This window comes from Notechis scutatus, chromosome 5 (assembly GCF_049901735.1).
Source record: "Notechis scutatus isolate UNSWTSFEM ecotype Mainland chromosome 5, rNotScu1.2, whole genome shotgun sequence".
Lineage (NCBI taxonomy): Eukaryota > Metazoa > Chordata > Lepidosauria > Squamata > Elapidae > Notechis > Notechis scutatus.
This window is the reverse complement of record NC_142013.1, coordinates 12,725,436-12,739,113: the sequence shown is the minus strand read 5'-3', so window position 1 is coordinate 12,739,113 and position 13,678 is coordinate 12,725,436. Positions and strand designations below refer to the sequence as shown.

General features: G+C 42.6%; 1 protein-coding gene across 3 annotated transcripts in view; it reads right to left on the bottom strand.

Annotated features, from left to right (window-relative positions):
- The window catches only part of AMOTL1 (angiomotin like 1), a 93,501-nt gene that overhangs the window by 3,330 nt on the left and 76,493 nt on the right, over nucleotides 1–13,678 (bottom strand). For 2 of the 3 annotated variants that reach the window (XM_026675591.2, XM_026675592.2), the window contains 5 exons: nucleotides 10,695–10,844; nucleotides 6,810–7,000; nucleotides 5,810–5,935; nucleotides 4,602–4,828; nucleotides 754–1,026 (listed from right to left, as the gene is read on the bottom strand). In XM_026675591.2, coding sequence (XP_026531376.2) covers nucleotides 754–1,026; nucleotides 4,602–4,828; nucleotides 5,810–5,935; nucleotides 6,810–7,000; nucleotides 10,695–10,844 — 967 coding nt within the window. Of the gene's footprint in view, nucleotides 1–749; nucleotides 1,027–4,601; nucleotides 4,829–5,809; nucleotides 5,936–6,809; nucleotides 7,001–10,694; nucleotides 10,845–13,678 lie in introns of all 3 variants that reach the window. The other variant, XM_087966172.1, reaches the window with a different exon arrangement.

Here is a 13,678-nt window from a genome sequence, read left to right as displayed (position 1 = left end):
AGGAGTGCCACAGGGAAGCAAATTAAAACATAGAACCCCTTTAAACTCGTAAGGCCAGTAAGAGATCAATCATTCTAAAAATAACAGCTGAGAGTTTTCCAAGAGGAAGATCGTCAACTGGTAGAAAATAGATAATTTCTGAATCTGTACACCTTTCAATAAGTTTGCATTTTGTTCACTTACTTAAAATATTTATAAGCAACTTTTCAGTATATCTACAGCTGAATTTTACTTTACAGGTAGTCCTCAACTTATGGCCGGTCATCGCTTACCGGTAATTTACAACAGACCCTCCCCCAAATGTATTTACAACCCAGATTTGAAGTTCCAACAGCTAGCATCCCTCTCAAAACATGTTTGTATTTTCAGTGACTGGCAATTGGCCTTCATTTATGGTTGTTTGCAATGTCCTGCTGTCACATGACCACAATTAGGACATGTTTTAAACCACATTTACTATCAGTTTCTGGCAAAAAAAAGGCTATTGCGAACAATAAGTTTGCTTACTAATAGTGGATTTGCTTAACTTCCACGGTAATTTGCTAACAAAAAAAGTCATAAAATCGGATTAGTCGTGTGATGATGAATGAATGATTGACATGACTTACAACAGTAATTAAAGTTACAAATTGAGAACTACCTGCATTTTGCTTTTCCTGGAAGCAGATTTTCAAAACTCTAGATTCTACAAATCGCAAGTTTATAGATCCTGCTAGTCATGTTCCCGGGATCAATGCGTTTGGAACTACTCACCTGGTTTCTCCCCAGAATTTTTGCCTGTGATGTGCCTCAGGGCTGGACTGCTGACGGAACAGTGACTCAGCTTCCCTCTACCCGGAAAAGAAGCTGCAGTCGGCCAGAAAAGCTCTGTGCCTTTGTCCGTCTGGGTGCTGTTGTCTTTGCTGCCCATTTTAGCATGGCAGATGGTGACTGGCCATGAAGACATTGTAGAGGACAAAGAAGGAGTTGGAAGGGTCAACGAAGGGATGGATGGCTGCTCAGAAGTGTCTTTCCCTAACAGCAAACCTTCAAGAAAAGAACAACATGGACACCAAGATATTTTCCATTATATTTCTCCTATGGTTTCCTTCAAGAACACACAGGTTAAATTTTGCAACGTCTGATGCAAAGAAGCTACATTTTGTACAGAATGGTCACAACAAGCACACAAAACTCTAAGCTAAAATTCCTGGGGAGTCTGACCAATAATAAGTAATATTACAAACAAGAGTGACTTCAGAACCCAAGATCTAGGCTGCCAAGGAAACTTAACTGTCTAAACCTGGATTCCTGGCTTGCTTCTACTCTCACAAACTTGAATTTGGAGATTGGAGACTTTAGTTGGTTTCCTGATCTTGGCTTTTTACTGGAGTGGTAAGCCAGGATAGAAATATATTTGTTAAGCTTCTTATAGATGACATACTGCTGGTTATTCTAACTAATAGCCATTGAAAAGGGAACAAAATGGGAGTTAAATGTCTATGGAGATTTTCAGTCTTCCAGGTCGTGTTTTTTTTTTTTTTCAAGAGGCAACTGGAGTTTCTGGTTTTTTTCTTTGAAGACGTTTCACTTCTTGTTGAAGAAGCTTCTTCAGCATTTTTTTATTAAGTTATAGAGTGTTATAAAACACAAAATACAAAAGTAAATGAAGAGCAGTGAAGGGGGAGGGGAAAGGGGGAAGTGAAGTGAGGAAAGATTTGGGGTGGGGAGAAAAAGAATCAGGTGACACTTTGATTCCTACCATGGAAGAATGGCTCCAGAAGTTGATGGAGTTGGCGGAAATGGCAAGGCCGACTACTCTGATGAAAGAAAAGAACACAAGTATTTTTGTTTCCACATGGAAACCGCTTCTGAACTTCATGCTTAATGTGGAAAAGAATGAAACTGACTTGGGGTTTTACAGATCAGACTGACAGATCTTTATAGAAATGACTTGTGCATACTATTATGGAAAAGCAAAAAGCTGTGATTTGATGCTAATGCCTTATTTTAGAGAGAGTCAGAAGTCCAAGAAGCTTCTTCAGCGTTGAGCCAAGAAGCTTCTTTCAGCTCTTAGAGCTGAAGAAGCTTCTAGGATGAGAAGCAAAATGTCTTCAAAGAAAAACCAGAAAGTCCAGCTGAAACCAGAAAGTCCAGCTGAAAAAAAAAAAACACCTTTGGGACAAAATGGGGGTTATTTCAAAGCACCAACCTGCACTCTTGGTCATTACTAATAGTCACACTTTTCAGTGTTTTTAACCTCACTGTTTTTGCAAATTCCTGTAAACAACACTAAACAAATGCATTAAGTAGCATATAGGTTGCCCATCATAGATTACTGTCTTCCTTAAAATATATTTCTCGCAACCAATCCCAGCTAAATATGCTGATGTTTCTCAAACTTGCTGGCTCCTTCTAAAAGGAAAGGCTGGGAAGGAGCCAGATTATCTTTTCCGACCACATTATACTCATGGCAGTGATGCAAACTGGCTGAAATGATGTGACAGGGCTGAAGGTTCACAACCATTTTGGCTGCTCTGGGAACAAAGCTGGTGGAATGCTTCCAGCAGCAATTTATGAAGAAGGGAAAACTGCCCATACGGCAGAAGTAAGTAAAACCCTAGGGAAGTATTAGCTTTGGAGTGAGAGCTGGAAAGAAGTTCCAGAGAGGTAGTCCAGATATAAAGAGTCCTGAGGCTTAAAGAAGTGTGCAGACAGCAGAGTCCAAAAACTAAATAAAATTCGGATAACGTGCTTTTGTAGTCTACATCTTAGCACGTTGTGTGAAAAAGGCCATTGTGTTAAGCCAGAATGAGACATGGAGACCTTGGTGCTCTCTGAGCTTGATTGCTGTTGTGGCCTGTCAGCCGTCGGCCCCTCCAGCAGCCGAATCAGATGAGGAGGTGGTCAGGGAGTCAGGGCCAGCATCAAGGCAACCTGAGAGCTCCGAGGGGGAGAGGGAATGGAGCTGGGAGAGAGAGAGAGAGAGAGAGAGAGAGAGAGACAGAGGCGGAGCTTGGGCCGTCCATCAGCCCTCAGAGTGAGAGTCAACAGCCCCCAGGTCTGGAGGTGGCTGATGAGGAAGAGGAGGAACAGCTGGGTCCAGTGCCTGACACGCAGATATGCAGAAAGCAGAGGAGAGGAGAGCAGTGGAAATCTATGGGCTGCTCCTCGGGACGGAAGAGCCATCACTGCTAGTGAAGCCCCACCCTAGTTCTGGGGATAAAAGGCAGGGGGCGGAGATAAACAGGTGTGGCAGATAATTCAACTCCCAGCCAGGTAGACTTGTTAGCCTGCTGTGAGGGAGGGAAAGAGACTTTTTGCCAGGGCTGCTGGTGCTCCTAATAAAGGAAACATTTATTTAACTACAGAGGGCTTGTCGTGTTTGGGAGCCAGGTCAGAACTGTTGTTTTCTTGCAGATGTTTCATTACCCAACTAAATAACATCTTCAGTGCTGGGACTGTCTAGCACTGAAGATATTACCTAGTTGGATAATGAAACTTCTGCAAAAAAACATCGAAGCTTAGAGAGCAGCAAGGATTCCTCAGTTCAATCCTGAGATACAAATATTCTCTTCTATTGGTACATAATATGAATTATTTGCTCAAACATATTGTGTGTGACCCGTGGACTTCAACTTCAACTGAGCTAGCCATGTTGGACTGGGAATTCTGGAATTGAAGTCCACAGGTTGTAAAGTTGCCATAGTTGCCCTCCCTGGTTTAGCATGTTGTGTGACCCAAAGCCACACTTTCCAGACACACAGACTTACAACTATCAGTGGGGGTACATCTGGTTCCACCATTTATATCTTTATAACTTTGTTGAAAGCATGAACCAATAGCGATGCAGTAAATCTCTGGTCACCACACAATATATATTTTTTTACTTATTTATTTTTATTTATTTATTTATTTTAAATTTCTATTGTTTTTTAAAACAAACATAAACAAACAAAACATAAAAACATCAGGCCATCTTCCGTATATGTACATACAGTGTGTACATATTTTTACAAATTGTTTTGTGCTTTGTGCTATTGTCACCACACAATATTGAAGTAGGATACTGGGCAAATAAAATATCCTATTTCAATATCATTTTCTCTATTGCCTTGTTTACTATTGATTGGTCCTTAAAATAGTTTCTTAAAAGTAATGCTTCATAAAACTGTCGACTAAATAAATCAAGAGACAGAATTGGGAAAAACAGCAAGCCACCCCAAATGAGGATGGAGCAACATCATATGGGTGAAATACAATACTTTTATCTTCCTTTAACATAGTGTTTTCCCAAGCTCAGCCTCTTTAAAATATATGGATTTCAACTCCCAGAACACTCCAGCCAGCAAATCTGGCTGGGGAATTCTGGGAGTTGAAGTCCACACATCTTAAAGTTGATGAGGTTAGTAGGTCTTTGCCAGGTCCAAGTTTACATGCCAAGTACGGGTTCACACATTGTATTGAGTGATAAAGATTCTTTGCTTGATTTGAAATAAACAAGTGACATGGACCTAGCCAGTGCAGTTGATAAAAGACAATACAGGGTTTAGCATGTTGTCTGAACAAAACTGGCCTATTCAACAATTGTTGCTTCATATCACATATGAACTGAAGCTCACCAATGCTTTCTTTCCAGGACTTCTCCTCTTTCTTCTCCTCAACGCCCTGAGTGTGGTTAAGGGAGGTCTGACGGGAGTGCGTTCCGGTAGCAGCAGCTATCGATGGCACCGACTGAGCGGGTCGCAAACTTGCAGAATCTCCTTTGCTGGTATCTTTCCTGGATCGCTGCTGAAGGACCTTGATCATGGCATCTTTCTCAATGATTTTTGCATACAGATTCTTTATTCTAGTAATAGTAATAATTTATTACAGCGGTAAATGTGGATGTAATAATATTATTGAAGTCAGACTTAAAGAGATCACTTGGCCCCAGCTAAAGAGGAGTAGGTATCTGGAAAAAAACCCTTTCTCAGTCTATATTCAAATATATATTTTGATCCCAGTTAGGGTTTCCTTTAATCCTGCCATGATCAACTGAGCTGATTTAATCCATAGTATTTTCCTATAGCTGGGGTGTCAAACTCAAGACCTGCAGGCCAGATCCGGCCCGCAAGGTACTTAGATCTGGCCCGCGGGGCCACCCTGGAGACAAAGAAGGACCGGCCTGCAGTACTTCTGCCAGCAAAAACAGGCTCCTGAGCTCCATTTTTGGCTGCCACAGCCTCCTGAAACCTTCTGCCAGTGAAAATGGAGCTCCGTTTTCACTGGCAGAGTGTTGCAGAAGGCCATGGGAGCCAAAAATGGAGCTCAGGAGCCTGTTTTCGATGGCAGATTGCTCAGACAACCACAGACGCCCCCAACAGGAGTGACGTCGAGTTGGTCACGCCCACCCCGGCCATGCCAACTCGGCCCCCCAAAGGTCAAACACAACCCTGATGTGGCCCTCAATGAAATCAAGTTTGACACCCCTGTCCTATAGCATTAGCACAAGAAAAGCCGGGCGCAGGGTGCGTGGTGCCCGCAAAATGCAAGAGATGATGCTCCAGGATCTTCTAGGTGGAGACCATTCATTAAGCCCTGCCCACCAGTAACAAACAAGAGGACATTTAGTCAAAGTATAGTCAGAGGGACCCTTTCTAACACTCTTGGCAACCAACCAGTTTCCTAATGTGAATGCTCAGGATCAATATTCAGGATCTGGTTCCCAAGTGGTTTAGGGCCTTATATGCCAGAAAAGCAGAACATGCTTATTAAACACTGCTGGGAGCCTCAGAGCTCCGTATCTTAATTCAAATCCCATGGCAGCTATTTCACAGCTGTTCCTTACGTGTATTCCATGTCCTGACACTTTTGGGTGTTTTGCATCGTCTCCTGTTCTTCCTGCCATATGCGGACTTCCAGGGAACTCTCACTGTAGCTGCCACTGCGGGAGTGGTTGGTGGCCAAAGTATCTCTAGCAACAGGGGGGGAAGAAAACCAAAAGGCTTTTAACTGACGGGATCAAAATCCAAGAACCTTCCTTTCATCGATCTAATTATCTGCTTCTCTACTCGGGAAATTTCTAGGTACAAGAGCTTTCTTGTCTCTCATAATGATAATCGTGATGATAATCATAGTCATAATTATGATAATCATAATGGAATGTCTTTCATACTTCTTCTGTGTGGTTCTTTTGCCAAAGAGACCACAGGCCACGTCTAGCTGCCTCTGGATGCTCAATGGGTGCTTACTCATTAAAGGTTAGGACTTCCTCTGCCATTGGCATCCTGGGGTGGCAACAAGGTGCCCAGGTGTGTCATGACATCCTCATGACCTCCATCTACTACCAAAGAGTGGAAGGAAAGAAGGGAGGGAGGGAGGGAGGAAAGGAAACTAAAGAAAAGGAAAGAAACGAGGAAAGGAAGGGAAGAAGGAATGAATGGGGGATGAAAGGAAGGAAGGAGCGAGGGAGGGAGGGGGAGGGAAGGAAGGAGAGAGGGAGGGAAGGAAAGGAAAAGGAATGAAGGGAAGGGAAGAGTAGGAGAAGTGAGTGAGTGAGTGAGTGAGTGAGTGAGGGATGGAAGGAAGGAAGGAAGGAAGGAAGGAAGGAAGGAAGGAAGGAAGGAAGGAAGGAAGGAAGGAAGGAAGGAGAGAGATATGTTTTGTATCTCCATAATCACATGAGACAACGAAATCTCTCAATGTCTCACAAGAGGTCTATGGCGAGCTTTAAAAAGATCTCAAAAGCCCTTGGGTTTCACCCAACATCCATGGAAGACTGACAAGCCTATCATTCAACCCTCTCTATAAATGTGATTAAATAAATAAATGAAATCAACCCATCTTACTTTTCTGTGGCAGCTGTAGCTGCAGCATTCATGGCAAAGTGCCGGATGGTGCTCTCCTCGAGGTACTTCTGCTCCCACTTGGTCATGTCGGCTTCCAAAGCCAGGATCCTCTCGTCCTTCTCCCGCACTAACTCCATTAAGGCTGGGACGTTGTACTCAGGCACAGGGGCTGCTTGGTAATTCCCTTGTTTCTGAAATAAAGGAAGATGGCTCTATTAAACCATTTTTAGTACACATTTCACAGGCAAGAAGAAGCTCACACATTCATCTGGTCTGGCTTTGCGTCTCTCACTAAAACCACCAAGGGTCCATTATCTATGGAGTTACACATGTATGGATGTATTATGCATTGTGTATTTCAGTCTAGTTTCCATATGTGACAACCGGAAGCTTTCATCAGGTTGGATCTGTTTCCACACTCCCATACTCCATGGGAAACACCATGAGTTCCACATAGTCACTAAGAACGAAGCTTGACTTAAGTGAGACTTTACTATCTTGGTAAAACATTGTTTGAGCGAATGATTGTGTCAACTCATAAAATATTTCTATGGTTTTTAGAGTTACCAACAGAAAAGGAGGGAGCAGTGGGCAACTTGCATTCCATAAATGTTTTCAAATATAGTTTCTAGGCGACTGAAGTTTTTGTCACGCAAAATTCTAACTGAAGAGTGTGATTGATGACTCTTGGCTATGGATGTGTCCCATTGGAGAATATGAATTATGATACACCCAGGGGGTGGGCGAAAGCCAGGGTCAAGGGTGACAATGAATGATATGTCTCAGAGTCAGCTACACCCAGGCAGAGCTGGCATGTTTACTCCTAATAAATCTTCTTTAAGTTTTGAAAATGCGGCTAGAGACTCATGATTTAAAGGGGGGTAACTGCGGGAGCCCTGACAGATTGATTGGTGTCAAGAAAGAGTGATCTCTCTCCTTGATGGAGTCTACAATTGAACATTCAATGCAGGAGAAAGAGGTGACTTGGGAAGGTTGGAACTCAAGGAGAAACCAAGAACATATTTGTTTTGATTGCACACTTTTAGTCTTCGTTACTGATAAAGACTTTACGGCTATGCCAATTTTCAATGGGCAAAAAGTCCACGGCCACTTCTATTCCACAGCACCTTGTGTCTTTCCGTTCATAAAAACTGATTGTGCTGGTAGCTGGCTTTCAAGAAAACGTCCTCCAGGGAAGCTGAGAGCAACTAGGAGTTTTGTTTGAAGCAGGAAACACCACAGAGCAGATATTTTGGTTTCCCTCTTGTGATAGCCGCTTTCCTTCCCTTAATGGCAGAGCTTTCTCTTGTGAGAGACTGGAAACACAGATATTTCACCAACTGACAATTCTTCAGTCAGTAGAAAGCTCTAAGACTGTGTTCTTCATCCTTGGCAGCTTGAAGAGGTATGGACTTCAACTCCCAGAATTCCCCAGCCAGCATGGGGAATTCTGGGAGTTAAAGTCCACACCTCTTCAAGTTGCCAAGGTAGAGGAACACCGGTCTAAGAAATTAATTAATATGTACCAGGGGTCCCAACCAGTGGTGGGATTCACATTTTTTTACTACTGGTTCGGTGGGCGTGGCTTGATGGGCGTGGCAGGGGAAGGATACTGTAAAATCTGCAGTCGGGGTGGTATTTGCCAGTTCTCCGAACTACTCAAAATTTCCACTACCGGTTCTCCAGAACTGGTGAGAACCTGCTGAATACCACCTCTGGGGCCAACGCAATGAGAAAATTAAAAGATATGCAAGACACAATGTTCAGATGCTCACAATGATTTTTTTCCCCCCTGTAGAATGCTCCTCAGAAGATTTCCTTACAGTTCTGGCACACAAGATAGTAGATATTTTTTCACTCAGTATACTTCATTGAGTTATAACGGCAGTTTTCTAGCCAATTATACCAGGAAAAGAAAGCAGAGTTACATATAACTTGAAAAATATCCTACGGGAAAGTATTTCTGGTTTTTGGAACGAAGCCCGCCAAAGTACATAAATAGTAGTTCAACAGCAGTCTCAATATTGGCTTCCTACAGGGAAAGATTTCCATTATTGCATAGTCTTTCCAGATCTCAACGTATTAATAGTATTTGACAGAATATGGCAAACTCTACATCCTCAGCAAGGTCAACCTTGAACCTGAACCAACCAAGTGATAAAAACAAAAGATTGTCATTATACCTAGAGCCTGTTGGGTCTGGATGAAGAGAAACAGGCTGAAGCTCCATTCTGGTAAGACGAAGGGGTACAGGAGCATGGGACACCCAGTTCCAGGGATCTACCAATGACTGGATGGATAGATGTTTCCCAATACAGAACTAGGGTACAAGCTATTTTTCCCCTGGAATTTAGAATCAAGTAGAAGCTGGGACCAGGAAGCCTTTACACAGATTTGTCTGGTGCCCTAACTGTGTCTTTTCTGGAATCAGGAGGCCTTACTGGAGTTGTGTCTGAGTTACCACGCATGTGAACTTACATGAGACTTTACTATCTTGGTAAAACACTGATTATCTGATTGATTGATTGATTGAAAGTGATCTACATGGACTGCTCTTGAAGATCACTCTGAAGCTATAACTGGTCCAGAATGCAGCAATGAAAGTGGTTATGGGAATGCCTGGCATCTAATACTGTTCCTACACCAGCTTCATTGGTTATTATAAGCTTTTGGGTACAAATCAAAGTACCTATGTCATCTACAGTATAAGGCCTAGGTGGTTATGAGTCCATCTATGTCCCATATTAGCTGTCTGCCAAGAAAGTTCTAGAAAGTTTGACATGCTTCAGGTGCCTTAATTAGTCCACTGTCTTCTTGAAAATTTCCAGTGTTGAGTATTCACAACTTTTGGAGGCAAGTTGTTCCACTGATTGATTGTTCTAACTGTCAGAAAATTTCTCCTTGGTTCTAGGTTGCTTCTCTCCTTGATCAGTTTCCACCCATTGCTTGTTGTCCTGCCCTCAGGTGCTTTGGAGAATAGCTTGACCCCCTCTTCTTTGTGGCAGCCCCTGAAATATTGGAAGACTGCTATCATGTCATCCTTATTCTTCTTTTCATCAGACTAGACATACCCAGTTCCAGCGACCGTTCTTTATATGTTTTAGTCTCCAGTCCCCTAATCATGTACCACCCCATAGTGCCTTACTGCATTCTCTGTTTACAGTTTACAGAGTCAGCCTATTGCCCCCAGCAATCTGGGTCCTCATTTTACTGACCTCGGAAGGATGGAAGGCTGTATCAACCTTAAGCCCATTAGAATCAAACTACAGGCTGTGGGCAGAGCTAACCTGCAATGCTACATTTTAAGCACTGTACCACCAAGGCTCATCTAGAATGTGGCAGCTGGGAAGAGACTGGAAAATGCACAAACTTGTTGCTTATGCCACTGATAGCAGCAAGCCATGGTTGTTTTTAGGCACCTCATCCTCCAACTCATTAATATCAATGTAAACATCTCTTCAAGTAATGGTTATCCAGAATTCTTTACCTTGATACACAGAAGGAACTGATCTAACATATAATTTTCCTTTGAAAAAGATAAATAGATTGAAGTGTGATGGGAGAGGAGGTTATGGGACCTACTGGGACAGGAAACATGTCCAAGACCTGCAGGGATCCAGCCAGGTGGGAGGAAAGCCTAAGAGACCCACCAGGGCAGGAAAAGGGGGAAAAGATAGGCAAGGAGACAGTGTAGCATTCCTGCGGCTGGTTGTAAGGGCGAGTGGATTGCCAAGCACCCCAATTTTGTTCATGTGACCAGGTGGTGCTGCAGCAGCCATAATTTGGAGTACTGTACTATTACAAACACAAAGTCATTTCTAAGCTTTGATCTGACAGCACCTTAAATCACTCCAAGGAACCAAAGTCCCACCTTCAATTTCTCACCTGTTGCAGCCTCAGAGATTCCAACTCTCTTTCCAGCCTGGTGCGTAACCGATGCTCCATCTGCTCTCTCTTCTCATAGGCTGCCTGAAGTTGGGTCAAGGCCTGCTGGAGTTTCTCTACCTTCTCGACATGTGCTTGCTTCTTCCGTAGCTGAAGGCAGAATCACAGAAACTCAGGTCACTTTTGTCTGACCTTCAGTCCAATATAGGAAGCGCACCTCAATATCCCCAATGGGAATAATTCTGCCTCTAAGGAAATGCCTCCGACAACTGAGAACTTATTCCCTTCAAAGCAGAGAACTCTCTGGCCAACCCATCTGTCAGTGCAATTGTCATGGCCTGGTCAAGTCTGAATCCTAGGAGGAAGACAAACAGCTGACAGGGAGTGGGAGTGTGGCTCCATTGGCTGTGGAGGAACTTGGGAAAGGGCAAAGTCCGCCTGGGCAGAGCAGGGGAGAGGTAGAACAAGGGAGAGGGAGTTTAGAGGAAGACCCAGGCCCATCCCCTCTTCATCCTAGGACACTCAGGGAGGAACGGAGAAGAGAGCAATGTGAGTTGCGTGGCTTACAAGGGAGGAAAGGGCCCTGATTCCCTTCATTAGACACACCTGGGAAGAGAGTTTAAAAGAGATGCAAGCTGAGTGTGGTGTCTTCTGGGAACAAACATGAGTTTATCTTTGCTTATCTGTGTTCCTGGCGTCTTTCTAACAGTGTTGAGTTTTGCCATCTGAAATTCTTGCTCCTGCCCTGCCAAACTAATTACCTCATTTTGCCTTGATTGGACTTCTAGTTACAGTTTTTGTTGACCACATTTTGGTCTTGATTCTCTGAAGTCAAAGGCTGTTCCTGGGAGAGTTTTTCTCCAGCCAGAAGGTAACCAGGACATTGGGGGCAAAGTTGGAGCTAATAAAAGGACTCTTATTGATTAACTGACTGTGTTGCCTTTGTGCCACGCCCCGGGACATCACAGCAATTCAGAGCAAGGAAATGAGAGCAGCAAGAAGAAAAATTTTACTGGGAAAAATATACGAGACTGAGAACAGCGACTGTATATTTATGCAAGACTACATGTGTATGCAGGAAAAAGAGAGAAAGAGTTGGCTTTGGGTTCAAAATACCTTGGAGATCTTGGAAATGGTTCATCCCATGTAAATCACAATATGGTTAGTTTATTGTTCATTCAGCATTTTCAGGTCACTGAGGCTCATGTAACTATGGCTTTGCTGGAATAGCAACAGCAACCCATTCGTGTCTGAATTTTAGTCTGTGTATATTCATGAAAGGGGAGAGGAAGTCTGGTGCTCCTTTCTAAATTGTGTCCTGTAACTTAAGTCTCTTGATCTTTTTGAAGAAAAGCTTTTGGGAAGCGAATTAAAATGATTGTTGTATGAACATAAAGTTATCAGATTGGGAGACTGTATGGAACAGAAATCACAAATTAACAAATCAGCAGCATACAAAGAAAATGCATCTAAAATGTTCTATAGGTGGCACTTACCCCCTTTGAGATTAGCGAAAATGTACCCTAAAATGAATCCTATATGTTGGAAATGTAAAAAAAAGAGGGAGCATATTATCATATGTGGTGGTCTTCCCCAGAGGCTCGAAAATATTGGCTTAAAATCAAAGATTAGCTACAGGAAATCACCAATGAACAATTAGACCTAGAACCAGAACTCTTCCTATTGGGGATCTTAAAAAAAAAATAGGTAAAGAGCACAAAATACTTATTATTACACATATTGACTGCTGCCAGGATTACCTTTGCCCAATGTTGGAAACAGCCAGAGAAATTGGTTATACAAAAAGTTATGAACTGTGCTGAAATGGATAAATTAACGTTGAGTTTAAAAGATAAAGAAGTTTCAATATTTTATAAGGTGTGGGAACAATGGTATAGTTGGATAGATTGGAGATAGATTTAAGATAGGTAATTATTAAATATAAGTAATAGATAGAATAAGAATGTAATTATGCATAAATTAATACCTGTAAATAATGCACGAATTTTTGTCATTCGATAAGCGCTACAAATAGCTGTTATTGACTGCTATTTTTTTATATTTTTAATGTAATAAAAATTCAATAAAGTCTATTTTTAAAAAAATGGGGGTAGAGCTGCCACCACGAGGCTGTGTTCAGGGTCAATTCACTAAACTGACAAGGGCCAATTTAGTGACCAATCAGGATTACAGATGTGACCACATGACATGGACTACATTCCCCAGGATACCTTGACTACATTTACCATGATGCATTCCCTTAAGGGGACAGCTCACAAGTCCTAACTATCCCAAATCCCATTAACTCTAAACTGTCTGGACAGCACAACTGGGCTGCAGCATTATAGGAATATGCTGGAGGTTGATGGTCATTTGAGTGACAATGGCAAAGACATTAATTCATTACTGTGCAGGAGAAGACAATGGTGAATTGACTCCTGCCCTTTGGAATATCTTATTCCTGAGGTGAGATTGTCCCGTTCCCCCCTTGACTTTTTGTAAGAGCCTTAAAACCTGGTTCTGCCCGATGGCTTGTAGTCCCAATGGGGGGGAGTTTCACACTAGAGGTGGTTGACCAATTAAAAACGAACCCCCCCCCCCCAATTTTATTTGGCTCCTTCCTTCTCCATCTTGTGTTAATGATTTTATTTTGTATGTTCTGTCATTTAATATCCCATGATTTTAATGCTTTGTAATGCTTATTTGCTATCAGTCACCCAGAGTCATTTGAAACAAAAGGGGCAGCAAATCACTCCCTAGTTACAACCATCTATTCCATCAGACCTGGCATTTGGAAGCATGGTACAGATCCCATTTATTAAGGTATTCACCTCACAGGACCCAGCAAGAGAGGCTTTTCTGCCTTGAGGCTAACTTTTGCCTCATCACACGTAGGTTGTCATCTTCTGGCCTTCAGGAAGAACCTGAAGACTTGGTTTTGCCATCTTGCCTGGGGACCTAGCAGTGTGGTGTGAAGCCCGCAC